Here is a 13,635-nt window from a genome sequence, read left to right as displayed (position 1 = left end):
ACACATGAGCATGTGCACACCTGCACGTCTGCTTGAACAGAGGGTACTCGAAGTCCACTGCCTGGCCCCAGCACAGAGCTTGTGTGTGGGGCCGTAGGGCTGAAACAACTGGGGGAATCCTTTGGGACAAAAAATGCAAAATGCCTGTGGCCATTCTCAAGGTGACCGACAGGAGAGGAAATGGGATGGAAGAGAGTTTGGAGTAGAAAGAAAAAGTGGGCTAGGCGCAGTGGCTCCCACCTGTAACTCCAGCACTTTAGGAGGCCAAGGTGGGAGGGTTGCTTGAGGTCAGGAGTTCAAGACCAGCCTGGGCAACATGGCAAAAACCTGTCTCCACAAAAAAAACAAAAACAAAAACAAAAACAAACAAACAAAAAAACAAACTACAAAAATCCACCATGCGTGGTGGCATGTGCCTGTGGCTCCAGCTGCTCGGGAGGCTGAGGCAGGAGAATCACCTTAGCCAGGAGGTTGTGCCTGCAGTGAGCTGTGATCACACCACTGCACTCCAGCCTAGACAACAAAGACCCCGTCTCAGAGAGCGAGAGAGAGAGAGAGACAGACAGACAGAGACAGAGAGGTCTTAAGTAGGTAACAGATCTTTCCTTTGTAAATGTTACAAAACATGTAGGGCTACAGAACCCCACTGCTGGGACCCCTCCCAGTGCGCAGAGGGGCTTGTGTTTGCAAAGGGCTCTAGAACTGGGGCTTCGTTAGTGTCATGGTGAATCGGGCTGTGCCATGTGCCCCGTCCCTGTGTATTCACATCCACCCTGCATGCCCTCCTTGTGTGCACACACTTGCCCCCATGCCTCCGCTCTGTGTCACACACTTGCCCCCATGCCTCCGCTCTGTGTCACACACTTGCCCCCATGCCTCCGCTCTGTGTCACACACTTGCCCCCATGCCTCCGCTCTGTGTCACACACTTGCCCCCATACCTCCGCTCTGTCACACACTTGCCCCCATGCCTCCACTCTGTGTCACACACTTGCCCCCATGCCTCCGCTCTGTCACACACTTGCCCCCATGCCTCCGCTCTGTGTCACACACTTGCCCCCATGCCTCTGCTCTGTGTCACACACTTGCCCCCATGCTTCCTCTCTGTGTGCACACACTTGCTTCACGTGCTTTCCCTATGCCTGTATACTCTGTGTGCCCTCCAGTGTGGGCACACCCTGGCCATCCACCTACCTTACAAATGCCCATCATCCACAGGAGTCCTGTGTTCCCCTTGAAGTGGGGTAGGGTGGGGGTGTGTATCTCTTGGATTCAGTGGGGCTGATTATTGTATACATTAAACAACTAGACATGGAGCTGGGGACGTCTGCAGGAGGCGCCTCGGGCCGGCCGAGTAGCCCCTTTGGTGTGTTGTCCGTATTGGCCCCTGTGTGGATTGGGGTTTCTCTGAGCCGCGAGTCTTCAGTGTGCAGTGGGGCTCGGCAGCAGAACTCCCTCTTAGGGATGTCGGGGGCTTGCTGCTTGGGCCCCCAGAGAGTGCCTGCTGCCGGTGTGGGCTCGGGCCACCTGGCCCCGGCTCCAGCTGCAGACGGGCCCTCCTTCCTCTGTGCCTGCTGCCCCTGCTAGTGATGCCATTGCTGGAGATCCAGTCTGGACAGAAGAGTGCAGCTGTGGGGAGAAAAAACCTCACACTCATTGCCGGGTAGCACAGGGCCTTATGGGGCTGGTGGGGGGTTGGGTGTTGACTCTTTCTCATCAAGAATGTATAAAAACCAGGCGTGGTGGCTCATGCCTGTAACCCCAGTGCTTTGGGAGGCTGAGGTGGGGATCACTTGAGCCCAGGAGTTTGAGACAAGCCTGAGCAACATAGCAAGACCCTGTCTCTATGAAAAGAATAAAAATAAAAAAATTGGCCAGATGAAGTGGCACACGCTTATAGTCTTAGCTATGCAGGAGGCTTGGGTGGGAGGATCACTTGAGCTCAGGAGGTCAAGACTGAGCAGTGAGCTATGATCGCACCACTGCACTCCAGCCTGTACAACAGAGCATGAGCGTGTCTCATAAAACAATCCTCTAGCCCATATTCTGTTTATATTTTTCTGTTTTTTGAATCCTCTAGCCCATATTCACCTTTGAAGGTGTGCGTCTACCTTCAAAAGCAGAATATGGGTTAGAGGAGGGCATGTGAGAGGAGTGGTGCCTGCAGTTGTAGGAAAACGCATTAACACCCAAGTCGTAAGTAAGGTGACCCACAGATCCCTCACCACACAAGGACGTGGTTCCAGGGACTGCATTGTGTCATGCGGCTGCTTGCAGTGAGGGACCAGGAAGCCTGTAGTGAGGTCTGCCACTCTGGACCTCCCCAGCCAGTTAGCACTGGGTCACTTTCCTCCTCTTTCTGCCCATGCAGGCCTGTCTGGACTTCTGGGACCCAGCACAGAGCTTTGACTTCCCCCAGAGCTCCAAAATGGTGGGTGTTTCCCTGTTCTCTTTCCCATTATGGCCGAGGCCAGATCTTCCTAAGAGGATGACTTGACATCTTTGGGACATCCTCAAGTTCAGTGACTTGGGTGGTCACACTTCTTAACTAAACCACCTTGAGTGGGTGTAAGTGTGCAGACTATTTGTCCTGATACCTGGGTGCACAGAGGTCAGAGGAGAACTGGGATCATGTATTAATGCCCTGATACCTGCAGATGACTAAATCAATAAAAGAAAAAGAAAAAAAAAATAAAAAAGAAACTCTGTATCCTTAACTATCACCCCTACCTTCCTACCCCTCCCAGCCCCAGGCAACCACTGATCCACTTTCTTTCTTTCTTTTTTTTTTTTTTTTGAGATGGAGTCTCATTCTGTCGTGCCCAGGCTGAGAGCAGTGGTGCAGTATCAGCTCACTGCAGTCTCCACCTCCCAGGTTCAGGCGATTCTCTTGCCTTAGCCTCCTGAGTAGCTGAGACTACAGGCACGCACCACCATGCCTGGCTAAGTTTTGTATTTTTAGTAGAGATGGGGTTTCACCATGTTGGCCAAGCTGGCCTCGAACTCCTGACCTCAAGTGATCTGCCTGCCTTTGCCTCCCAAAGTGCTGAGATTACAGGCATAAACCACTGTGTTCGGCCCTGGACATGTCTTTTTAATGCACACAAAAGGGATTCTGCTGAACACATTTTTTGTGCTTTTTCTTTCAAATTTAACATATCTGACCTCTTTATCAGCTCATATAGCTTTACGTCATTCTTAAGGTTTAGGGACCCATGGAGACCTTGTTGAAGGTGTCTAACAAAATGGCAGCATGGTAACCTTGCACACTGGCAGCAGTCTCTTAATAGAAGCGCCATATATTTACGTGTGTGTGTAAGTAAAAGATGAAATGTAAGGGAAACTGATTTTTTGGCATAGCATTGAACACTGTTAACAACAGCTCCTTCCGTGCATGGCCCGCTTTTGATGGCTTTAGGCATTAGCCACCCGTGTTTTGGAGGCTGTCTGGTTGGAATCATTTTAGTGAATAATATCAATTTTGTCTGACACGAGGTCTTGATTGCTATTTATAAAGCTGCACATTTGAAAACCCACCCCAGCTGTAACTAGCTAAGTAAAACAATAGCTTGGGTCCCAGCTCAAATTATCTGTGCATTTCATTGTCTTGATCCTGCCTGTCCACTCTCAGGATGCGGGCTTGGAAAAGAGAGCACACTTCATTAGCAACTTGGCTAGTTGCTCGCGGATGTTCCCTCTTGCATGTGCTGTTTCTCAGGGTTCAGAGAAACCCATTCTGTGAGGCTTTGGGAAGGAGGAAGACCATGGTTAGATGGTCAAGGGGGTAGATTGCACCATGTAGAGCACCACGTAGAGCAGGACTGTTTGAGCTGTGGCATCGACCCCCACTCGGTTGGTTGGGCCACTGTTCCAGCAGATGACAGCCCTGACATTATTATGGGGGCAGTTACCCTGTGCCAGCACAGCGCCCAGTGCTGCACAGACGTTATCCCATTTAATCTTCCCAGCAGCCCTATGGCTTAGGTACCATTATTTTCTCCATTTTTGAAGTGGGAAAACAGAAACCCAGAGGTTAGATCATTTGCTCAGGTCATATACAGCTAGTAAGAGGCAGAGCTGAGATTTGAAGGCAGGCTGTGCCTTGTGCTAGAACTCAGGTTCCGACCACAAGCCAGCCTGCTTGCTCCACTCGCAAGGTGGCTGCCTGCATGTTGTACATACCTTCCATGTGGTGGGTTGTGGTCACTGCCCTCCAGTCTGAGTTGCTAGGGTTCTGGATAGCATCCTTTGTACCCCGGTCAACAGTGGTTTTCAAAGCAACCTTGGAGACAGACAACACTGGGTTTGAGCCCAAACTCTTCGTGGCTCTCACTACCTGTAAGACGTCAGACACCCCTCTGAGAGTCTGTTGAGGAAAACTAAACCCAGTGATGGCTGCAAAGCCCCAGCACAGTGCCTGGCTCAGTGTGCACCCACGTGGTGCCAGCAAGAACATCGACAGTGCAGAGAGAACTGGGTGGTTCGTGGTGGCTTCAGCCTGCACATATGCAGAGCTAGAAAGGCCATTAAATCTGAAAAATACTGTGTATGCACATTTTTGGCTTAAATGAAGTTCCATTTACAAAGTCCATAACCCAGCTTTAATATTATTACATGCCCCAGACTGGGATTAATTCCAGGACAAGAGTGTTGTTATGCTGTGTAGTGTTTCTCCCATATTCTCCTAGTGCATGGCCTCTACCAGCCTAGGCTTATGTCCTGGGGTGTGGGATGGTGGGGACACCCTATCTCTGCCCAGATTGGTTCTGTGGGGTCCTGGGTGGAATGGGAGGAGGCTGGTTGCCTTCTGATGTTGTCAGCTCATGAGTTGCAGTGCTCAGATGTGCTGTCATTGGGAGAGTTGACCTCAGTGTGTCCTGAGGTCTGTCTGTGGGTCAGGTCTCAGCAGGGTCATGAGCTCTCACCACTTTGCTGATCTCTGAGAGCAACCTTATTGGTTTCTTGAGGCAGTGCTGAGATTGATTAGTGAAGTCTGCCGGGGCACAGGGCTGGGGAAACCATAACTGATCCAGCACTTAACTTGCTATTCCTGTTTTATTCCGATCATTTTACATCTCTATGAAACCAATGAAGGCCTCTTTGTGGCTTTGCCCCCTCTCCCCTGTTGATGGGTATTATAATAAGGACCCCCACAAATGTTCCTTCTTCCTCGCCCTGCGCCTTACCTGATCTATTTGTACAGCCTTCAAACTCACAGGCCCATCTCTGTTCTCTCTTTCAGTTGAAGAGGGGGAGGCCTCAGACTTCTCGCTGGCCTGGGATTCCTCTGTGACAGCAGCAGGTAAATGCCCGGGGGCTGGTGGAAGAGTTGCAGGGGGTCCTGGGGGCTGGCCCAGGAACTCAGAAAGCCACCCAGCTGGTTATGGAAATGATATTCTTCATGTCACATTCCTGCCTCCAATCCAGACTACCCCATGCAACACAATTTTTATATCAGTTCCATATGGTCAATAAAATCTATTACATACGGAGACTAATATTCCCTTATTCTCCTGAGGGCCACGTTTCCTTCTTGTGGGTACAGTTCAGATGGGCGGTGATTTTCCCACTGTACAAGCCTTGAAGCTCCCTGCTATGGGCGTCACTGCACATTCATTCCAATCTAATTGCATAAAAGCCACTTTAATAGGACTTTTAAACTCCAGTCTACATCAGAATTCCTCTTTCCCTCCCTGGAAGGGGCTGCTCTGCACTCTCAGGGCTGGCAGAGCTGAGCTCATGCCTCCAGGGAGAGGTAACAGAGGGAGCTCAGACTCGTGGGGTGTTGGGGGTGACATGACAGTCAGGATTCCTGCATAAGCTCTTTCCTGTACCTCTGTTTCTTAGCTGTAAAAAGAAGTGGATGAGTAAAGTTTTTCTAACTGTGAAGTTTTGTAGCTTGGAGCCTTCCCATGAGTACTGAGATTACAACTAGCTTTGGGGGGTCTTTGGGAGCTCCTGAGTGAGGGCCCAGGCTCTCCTGTTTTCTCTGCATGCAGCCAGGGCCTCTCTTGGCAGTGGTGCCCCTGGCTCCCTGTCCGGCAGGCGCTGGGATCCCCTTCCTTGTCCTCCTCCCCTGCCTTGGGCCAGGCCTGCCCTGGGATCCTGACCAGCTTTTTCTGGATTCGTGGGGGAGCTGGAGCTGCAGAATCTTAAGGCCTGAGGAGGCCCATGAGGGAACATTCAGTCCAAGCTTCTCCTCTTTTAGTTGTGGAAACTGAAGCAGGAAGAGAGATTTGCTCTGGGTCAGTATTTCAAAAACGCGGTTAGGCATCAGGTATATAAACATTTAATGTTTTCATGGTTATGTGTCTAATGTGTGATATTATAGACATTTGTGACTTACAATGATGCTAAATTCATTTAAGTGAAAAAACTGAGTTGACAAGAAACTGTTAATAGTACAGAATACGGAGATTCAGCAGGAAGCTTGAAGATGGTTCAATGAAATTTGGGAAAGGAGACTAAGCCCTCGAACTCAAGCCTGTGGCCCCTGGTTGCGTGTCCTTTCCAGCAGGAGCTAATGCTGCCTGCAGAGTCTGCAGGGTCCTGGTTGACCCAGGTTTTGGCACTGTTGTGGCTGCAGGTGCCCTGGCCCTTGGTGACAGGGGCTTCCTCCATAGAGAGGGGCCTTGTCTGAAGCCAACGTGATGAGTGGTGCTCAAATTCTAGGGAGGAGGGTCCAGGACTAGGACAAGCCTTGGGGTCAGCACTGGGCAGATAGGAGGCTGGGGGAAGGGGCTGTGTAGCCCCCTGTGTGTCTGCTGTGCAGGGAGTGTGTTCCCCATGGTTGGCGGAAACAGCAAGGCCATAAGGCACCGTGTCTCAGAGATGTAGTCCTCCTGAGAGACGAGGGGTGCAGGGGCTCAGTCTGGCTGCCCGCTCTAGAGAGGATCCCACTGTACCCCAAACCCCTGAACTAGGAAAGCACTCAGCCCAGTGTTGTCTACAGAAGGTCCTCCTTCCCAGCTGCTTTCCTGGTGGGGCGGAGGTGATGCAGACAGATGGGAACAGCAGTGGCGTGCAAGGAGGGTGCTGGCAGTGATTGCTATAGACAGACAGCCCTGGGCAGGGGGGTGTCAAGCACCCCAGCTGCATCCCTAGGCAGTGAGGTGTCTCCCAGCTTGCAGAAGGCAAGGGCGGTGTTGATGCTAGGGACCTGGGTTCTGTAGTTCTGTAATTCCATAGTTGGGCAGCCAGTCTTAGGGCCTCTCTGGGGTGCCTGGGAGTAGTGGGAGCTGTGGGATTTGCCAGTTTCCAGGCAAGAGCTGAGCATGCCTCGTGCATGTAGGAGGATGCACACTCCTTGTGACTCCACAGCCATGGCTCGCCACGGTGCCAGTTTCGGATTCTCTGCTCTGCTATGGGGAGAGGGAGGGCAGAGCACCCCTGGCAGTGGATAATCCGCAGCCAGACAGCCAGGCCAGGAATTGTTTTGTTTTCTTTGGCTCATTTTTGCTGGTGTTTTTTCTTTTTGTTTGTTTTGTTTTTTTATTAATAGTTTGTGCCGTGCGTGTGATAAATTTTCCTTCCCAGTTCTATTGGAATTGGGCTATTAAAGTCAGCTTGTATTCCCTGACCATGGGGCATGTGAGATGGCTCCAAGCCTGGGTGGCAGGCAGAAGTCAGTGTGGGAGGTAGCCCTGGACGTGGGCGATGTCACATTTATTGAGCACTTACTTAGTGCGTGCCAGGCACTGAGTGAACACTCTACCTGCAGCATCTTGCTGAGCCATCGTGACAGCTCTGTAAGGTGGGTGCCACTTCCAGCAGCAGCTCCATAATTTCTCCATGGGCTTGGTTTAGGGACAGCCATCTGGTGGACACCAGGGCCAAAGGCCTGGTGAAAGCTGCTTTTGTCTAATACTTTTCATTAAACTGAGAAAATGTCACTTGGCCACATCAGAGAATGGCAGCAGATGCCAAAGAAGATTATGGGGGAGCAAAACTTCCCAGGCCATCCTTGGCACTGCTACTGAGAATCCCCATCCTCATTTGACAGATGAGGGAAGGAGCTTGGAGCCATACAGTAGTGAATCCACGGTCCCCAGTCGGCAAGCTGTGGATCAGGGACTCGAACCCAAGTCCTCCGGAAGCCAGAGCCTGTGGTTTCACCTCTGCACCACTTGGCATCGGGAGGTGGAGAGCTGAGCAGCACCTGAAGGCAGGGCATTATGGGGACCTCTGGAAGGTCCCTGGCAGGACAGGCCTGGTGGCTGCAGGGCATAGGTGGTCCTGCTCACAGGCCCCCAGTGTCCCTGGGCTGAGGGCAGTTTACCAGGAGGAAGGGAGAACTGTAAGGCATGGAGCAGCCCCTCTTCTAGGGGGGCCCTGTTGGCCCAGAGCGCAAGCTTTTCATGCGCCTTCCTCTCCCCTGCTTTGCCCAGCCCTGGGTGTGTGATGGAGAACTGCAATAAACAAGCAGAATGCGCAGTTTGTGTCTTCACTCACCCCTGGCCTCCCCTGGCCACCCTGCCAGTGGGGACCCTGTGGCCCTCCGCCCCCAGAAACAACCAGGCTTGCTCCTTCCGTGCCCTCGAGCAGGGGCCCTGACAGTGATGGAGAGCCTGGCCTTGCCTGGCAGGGAAAGGAGCGAAATGATCAGCTCATGGCAATATCCTGCAGTCTGGAGGCAGGGGCGTGGGGAGCGGAGTGCGCAGGCCCACTCATGCCACTTGCTGGCGAATGGGGCTGCTAATGGTGGGCCCAGGGGAAGGAGCACTTCATTTGGAGTCAAGATGTGGGGGTGCCTTGGAGGTGTGGAGCTGGAGGAGTTCTTAACCTGTTTTGAGCCACAGGTGCCTTTGGGCATCCAGTGGAACTGTGTGGATTCTCTTTCGGACACATACAGGGTTTCATGTGTGACTTCAGGGGAGTTCATGGGTCATTCTTCTTCTCCTGCTAACCCCAACTTCTCCCACCTTGCCAGGCCATAAGTGTGAACTCCTTACAAATGTGAAAGTCCTTTGCAAATGGGAAAACCTTGCCAGGGTCACAAACTCAAAGGCCCACCCGAGGCAAGCTAGTGGCCCAGGTGGGCTGATACATGACGGGGCCGTGGTGGATGGTGACACAGACCCTGCAAAGGGGATGGCTGGCCCTCAGCTCCTGCCGGCTGGGCCATGAATTGCCAGAATTCTGGCTGGGTCCAGAGTTGCCAGATCTTCAGAGGTTTTAAAAGAAAAGCCAGAAAGCTGGATTTTCATAAGAAATCTTTAGATTCTTAAAAAAAAAAACAAAAACAAACCCAGCCTATATCTTTTTAAAAACAGCTTTATTGAGATATAATTCACATATCATACAATTCACCCATTTAAAGTGAATTTTGGTATATTTAGAGATATGTGTGACCATTACTACCGTCAACTTAGAACATTTTCATGTCCTTAAAAGGAAACTCTGGACCAGGCGCGGTGGCTCATGCCTGTAATCCCAGCACTTTGGGAGGCCAAGGCAGGAGGATTGCTTGAGCCCTGGAGTTTGAGACCAGCCTGGGTAATATAGTGAGACCCTGTCTCTACAAAGAATGAAAACAAAACAGCCCTGGGCATGGTGGCATGCACCTGTAATCCCAGCTACTTGGGAGGCTGAGGCAAGAGAATCACTTGAGCCCAAGAGTTTGAGGTTATGGTGAGTTATGATCACGACACTGCACTCCAGCCTGGGTGACAGAGTGATAACCTGCCTGCCTGCCTCTAAAATAACTAACTAAATAAAAGAAAAAGAAAAAAATAATAAAAAAGAAACACTGTATCCTTAGCTATCACCCCTGCCCTCCTACCCCTCCCAGCCCCAGGCAGCCATTGATCCACTTTCTTTTTCTTTTTTTTTTTTTATTTGAGACAGAGTCTCACTCTGTTGCCTAGGCTGGAGTGCAGTGGCGCGATCTCAGCTAACTGCAATCTCCACCTCCTGGGTTCAAGCGATTCTCCTGCCTCAGCCTTCCGAGTAGCTGGGATTACAGACGTGTGCCACCACACCTGACTAATTTTTGTATTTTTAGTAGAGATGGGGTTTCACCATGTTGGCCAGGCTGGTCTTGAACTCCTGACCTCAGGTGATCTACCCACCTTAGCCTCCCAAAGTGCTGGGATTACAGGCATGAGCCACGGCACCTGGCTGATCCACTTTCTGTCTCTGTAGACTTGCTTATTCTGGACATCCTGTCAGTGGAGTCATATAATACGTAATCTCCATTGACTAGCTTCTTTCACTTAGCCTAATATTTTCAAGGTTCATCCATGTTATTATAGGAGGTGTCTGTCCTTCACCCCTTTTTAGGGCTGTATAATATTCTACTGTATGGAAGGACCACATTTTGTTTGGGTATTGTTGATTGACATTTTGGTTGTTTTCATCTTCTGGCTATTGTGAATAGTGATGCTGTGAATATCCACATAGAAGTTTTGTTTTGTTTTTAGAGATGGAGTCTAGCTATGTTGCCCAGGCTGGATTTGAACTCCTACCTCAAGGGATCCTCCTGCCTCAGCCTCCCCTCATAGCGGGGACTACAGGTGTGTGTCACTGCACCTGGCAATGTACAAGTTTTTGCTTGAATGCTTGTTTTTAGTTCTTTTGGGTGTGTTTGTAGGTGCGGAATTGCTGGGTTATAGGGTAACTTTATGTTTAACCTTTGGAGGAGCCACAAGACCTTCCCAGGCATTTTACATTCCCACTGCTCATGAGGATTCCACTTTTTCCAGGTCCTTGTCAACACTTGTTATTTTCCTTTTTGTAAATTCTAACCTTCCTAGTAGGTATGAAGGTATCTCATTCTGGACAACTCATGGATTTTTTTTTTATTTTCTTTTTTTTTTTTTGAGATGGAGTCTTGCTCTGTTGCCAGGCTGGAGTGCAGTGGCACCATCTTGGCTCACCACAACCTCCACCTCCCAGGTTCAAACGATTCTCCTGCCTCAGCCTCCCGAGTAGCTGGGACTACAGGCATGTGACATCACGCCCAGCTAATTTTTATATTTTTAATAGAGACGGGGTTTCACCATGTTGGCCAGGATGATCTCAATCTTCTGACCTTGTGATCTGCAAGCCTCGGCCTTCCAAAGGCTCCCAATGCCTTTGACCTACCTCCTACCAACGTCTCTGAATCCCCTTTATTCTGCCCATCACAGCCTGGCACTAGCCCTAACCCTAACGCCCCTCTCTCCCACCCTTCCCAACCTTGTACTAAGCCTACCCCTACCCCTAACCCCCCCCTTTCCCACCCATTTCAGCCTGCTACTAACCCTAACGCTAGCCCTAACCCCCTCTTTCCCACCCATCCCAGCCTGCTACTAACCCTAACCCTACTCTAACCCTAGCCCTAACCCCCCTTTCCCGCCCATCCCAGCCTGCTACTAACCCTAACCCTAACTCTAATGCTAACCCTAACCCCCCTCTTTCCTGCCCATCCCAGCCTGGCACTAACCCTAACTCTAACCCTAACCACCCCCTCTCCTGCCCATCCCAGCCTGCTACTAACCCTAACCCTACCCCAACCCCTGTCTCTCCCACCCATCCCAGCCTGGTAGGGAGAAACATCTTGCCTTCAGCATTTCCTCCCTCTTCCCACAAGCCCTTTGGAATGAGGTCTCTAAGTGGCAGACACCAGAAACATCCTGAGGTCTATGATGTGGGGTTTCAGGGAACAAACACGACCATGTGGAAATTTACCTCCTCTTTCCCTGTGACTGAGTTTGATCTGGGAGCTGAAGCTGCTCATCTTTTTTTTTTTTTAATTGAGACAGGGCCTTGCTATGTTGCCCAGTTGGTTTCAAACTCCTGGGCTCAAACAATCCTCCTGTCTCAGCCTCCCAAGCAGCTGGGATTACAGGCAGGTACTACCATGCTTAGCGTGAAGTGGGTAAGGGGGTCATTTTAATGTAGTTGTCTAGTCAGAGTCTCATTGGAATCTCCCACCTCTCCAGGCTGGGTTCTGGGACTGGCTGGGCAGAGTCTGCTCCATGGCTTCCATCCAGCATAGCAGCTCTGGAACGGCAGCAGGGAGAGGCAGGGGGAGAAGGGTCTGTGGGTGGGCCAGAGATAGGACACAGTTAGTTTGCTGACACATACTTCTTGTGAATGCCTGGGCAAGTTAGGTAGGTTTATTTCTGGCATGGTGACAGACACACCTGTGGTTTGAGAGGAACACTCAGTATCATCAGTTGACCGTGATGGTCCCACAGCCTGAGACCTTATTGGTGTGATCAGACTTTTAGGCTTTCCTGCCATGGGACAGGTCTTCTTGCCCTGGTTAATGGGAACCGTCACTCCCATTTACGAGGTGCTTCTAGGAGCCAGGGCTCCTTTCCACTGCTTTTCACATCCATGTGAGAAAACCGAGAAACAGAGATGCTAGTAACTTGCTTCTAGGTCACTCAGCCAAGAAGCCGCAGAGCGGGGGTTTGAACCCAGGCCGCTCATGCATGAATTTAGTGCCTCAACTGTAGATGGCAGACCTGCCGGTGAGAATGTGGGTCCCATGCCTTGTTTTAGATGAGACTCTCTGGAATCAGCTCTGTGCCCCGGTCACTCCTGGGTCAGGTAGAAGAGTCTAACTGAAGCCAGCTCTCAGGATTTGCTGCCTGGAAGGAGAGGAGGTTCATGTTTTGAAGACCTTGCACACATCTCCCATGTTCAAAGCCAGGCCTGGAAAACACTGGGCCAGGCTCTCCACAGGGACTCACACCACCTCCAGCCCCATCCCCAGCCCTCCTTCCACATCTGGGTGTTGGGCATGGGGGCAGTTTGCAGGGGAAGGTGGGGATAGGGCTGCAGGCTCTGGGACCTGCTCAGATGGGAGGTAGAGCCAGCAATGGGGTAGCTGGTGTCCTGGGACCTCCTTGGGAAGAATGCATTGAAGCCTCTCATTTTTCTTTTAGCCTGGTTCTGGTTAAAAGTTGGGGTGAGGAGAATGGTCAGGGTCCCTGCTCCTGACCAAGGTGACAGCCTCATCCCCTGCAGTCCTTTGCCCCGAGGCTTTGGCTGGGGAAATGGATAGAAATGTCCAGAAGCCCGGGCCTGTCACCATGGGGAGGCGAGGCCACTCCGTGCAGTCCCGCCTGCACTTCTGAACCACGCGGAGCTGCCTCCCGCCCTGCTTGTGTTTTGTTGGAGTGCATATTTATTATTTCAACAGCTTCACAGAAACTCCACCCACACCCCTGTGCTTCTGCACTTGCGTTTGCATTTCTCCCAGTCCCCTTTCGAGCTCCATTTGTCTATAAGCTTCTAGATGAAGTCCATGCTGAACTCGCAGGGGGTTTCCTTGTAGTCCCTGTTGGACCTGAGCTTCCTGTGATCTTGGGACCCACGTACCTCCTACCTTGGTGTCTGTGCTGGAGCCCTTGAGTGGATGGGCATGAATGTTATTCTCCGCCTCTCCCCTGTTGGACGTTCAGACTGCTTTAGGTGATGGCTGTTGTAAATAATGCCATGATGAACATCTTTGTGTGGGTGGTCTTTTTTTTCTCCTTTGGAGATTTTCTCAGGGGCTCCCAGCAACTTCTAACTTTTTCTTTCAATCCCCAATCAAGGCTGGAGAGACTGTTCCCCTCTTCTGTGTCCATTGCTCCCCACTGGGTCTCACTTTAAACACTTCCCCAAGTGACCGTCCTACATTGGGTCACCTGTGGGATGT

The 13,635-nt window shown here is 51.2% G+C and overlaps 1 protein-coding gene across 12 annotated transcripts in view; it reads left to right on the top strand.

Moving 5' to 3' along the window:
- Positions 1–13,635, top strand: part of ZNF423 (zinc finger protein 423) — a 371,381-nt gene that overhangs the window by 64,541 nt on the left and 293,205 nt on the right. For 10 of the 12 annotated variants that reach the window (XM_054533877.1, XM_024234050.2, XM_024234049.3 and 7 more), the window contains one exon: positions 5,242–5,301. The exons of 1 other annotated variant lie outside the window; for it this stretch is intronic. Coding sequence is in view for 6 of the 11 variants with exons in the window: in XM_024234050.2 (XP_024089818.1) it covers positions 5,242–5,301 (60 nt within the window). In the remaining 5 variants the exon portion in view is untranslated. Of the gene's footprint in view, positions 1–2,375; positions 2,431–5,241; positions 5,302–13,635 lie in introns of those variants that run through there. One more of the 12 variants, XM_054533876.1, reaches the window with a different exon arrangement.

Source organism: Pongo abelii, chromosome 18, assembly GCF_028885655.2.
Source record: "Pongo abelii isolate AG06213 chromosome 18, NHGRI_mPonAbe1-v2.0_pri, whole genome shotgun sequence".
Lineage (NCBI taxonomy): Eukaryota > Metazoa > Chordata > Mammalia > Primates > Hominidae > Pongo > Pongo abelii.
This window is presented reverse-complemented; position numbering and strand designations above follow the sequence as displayed.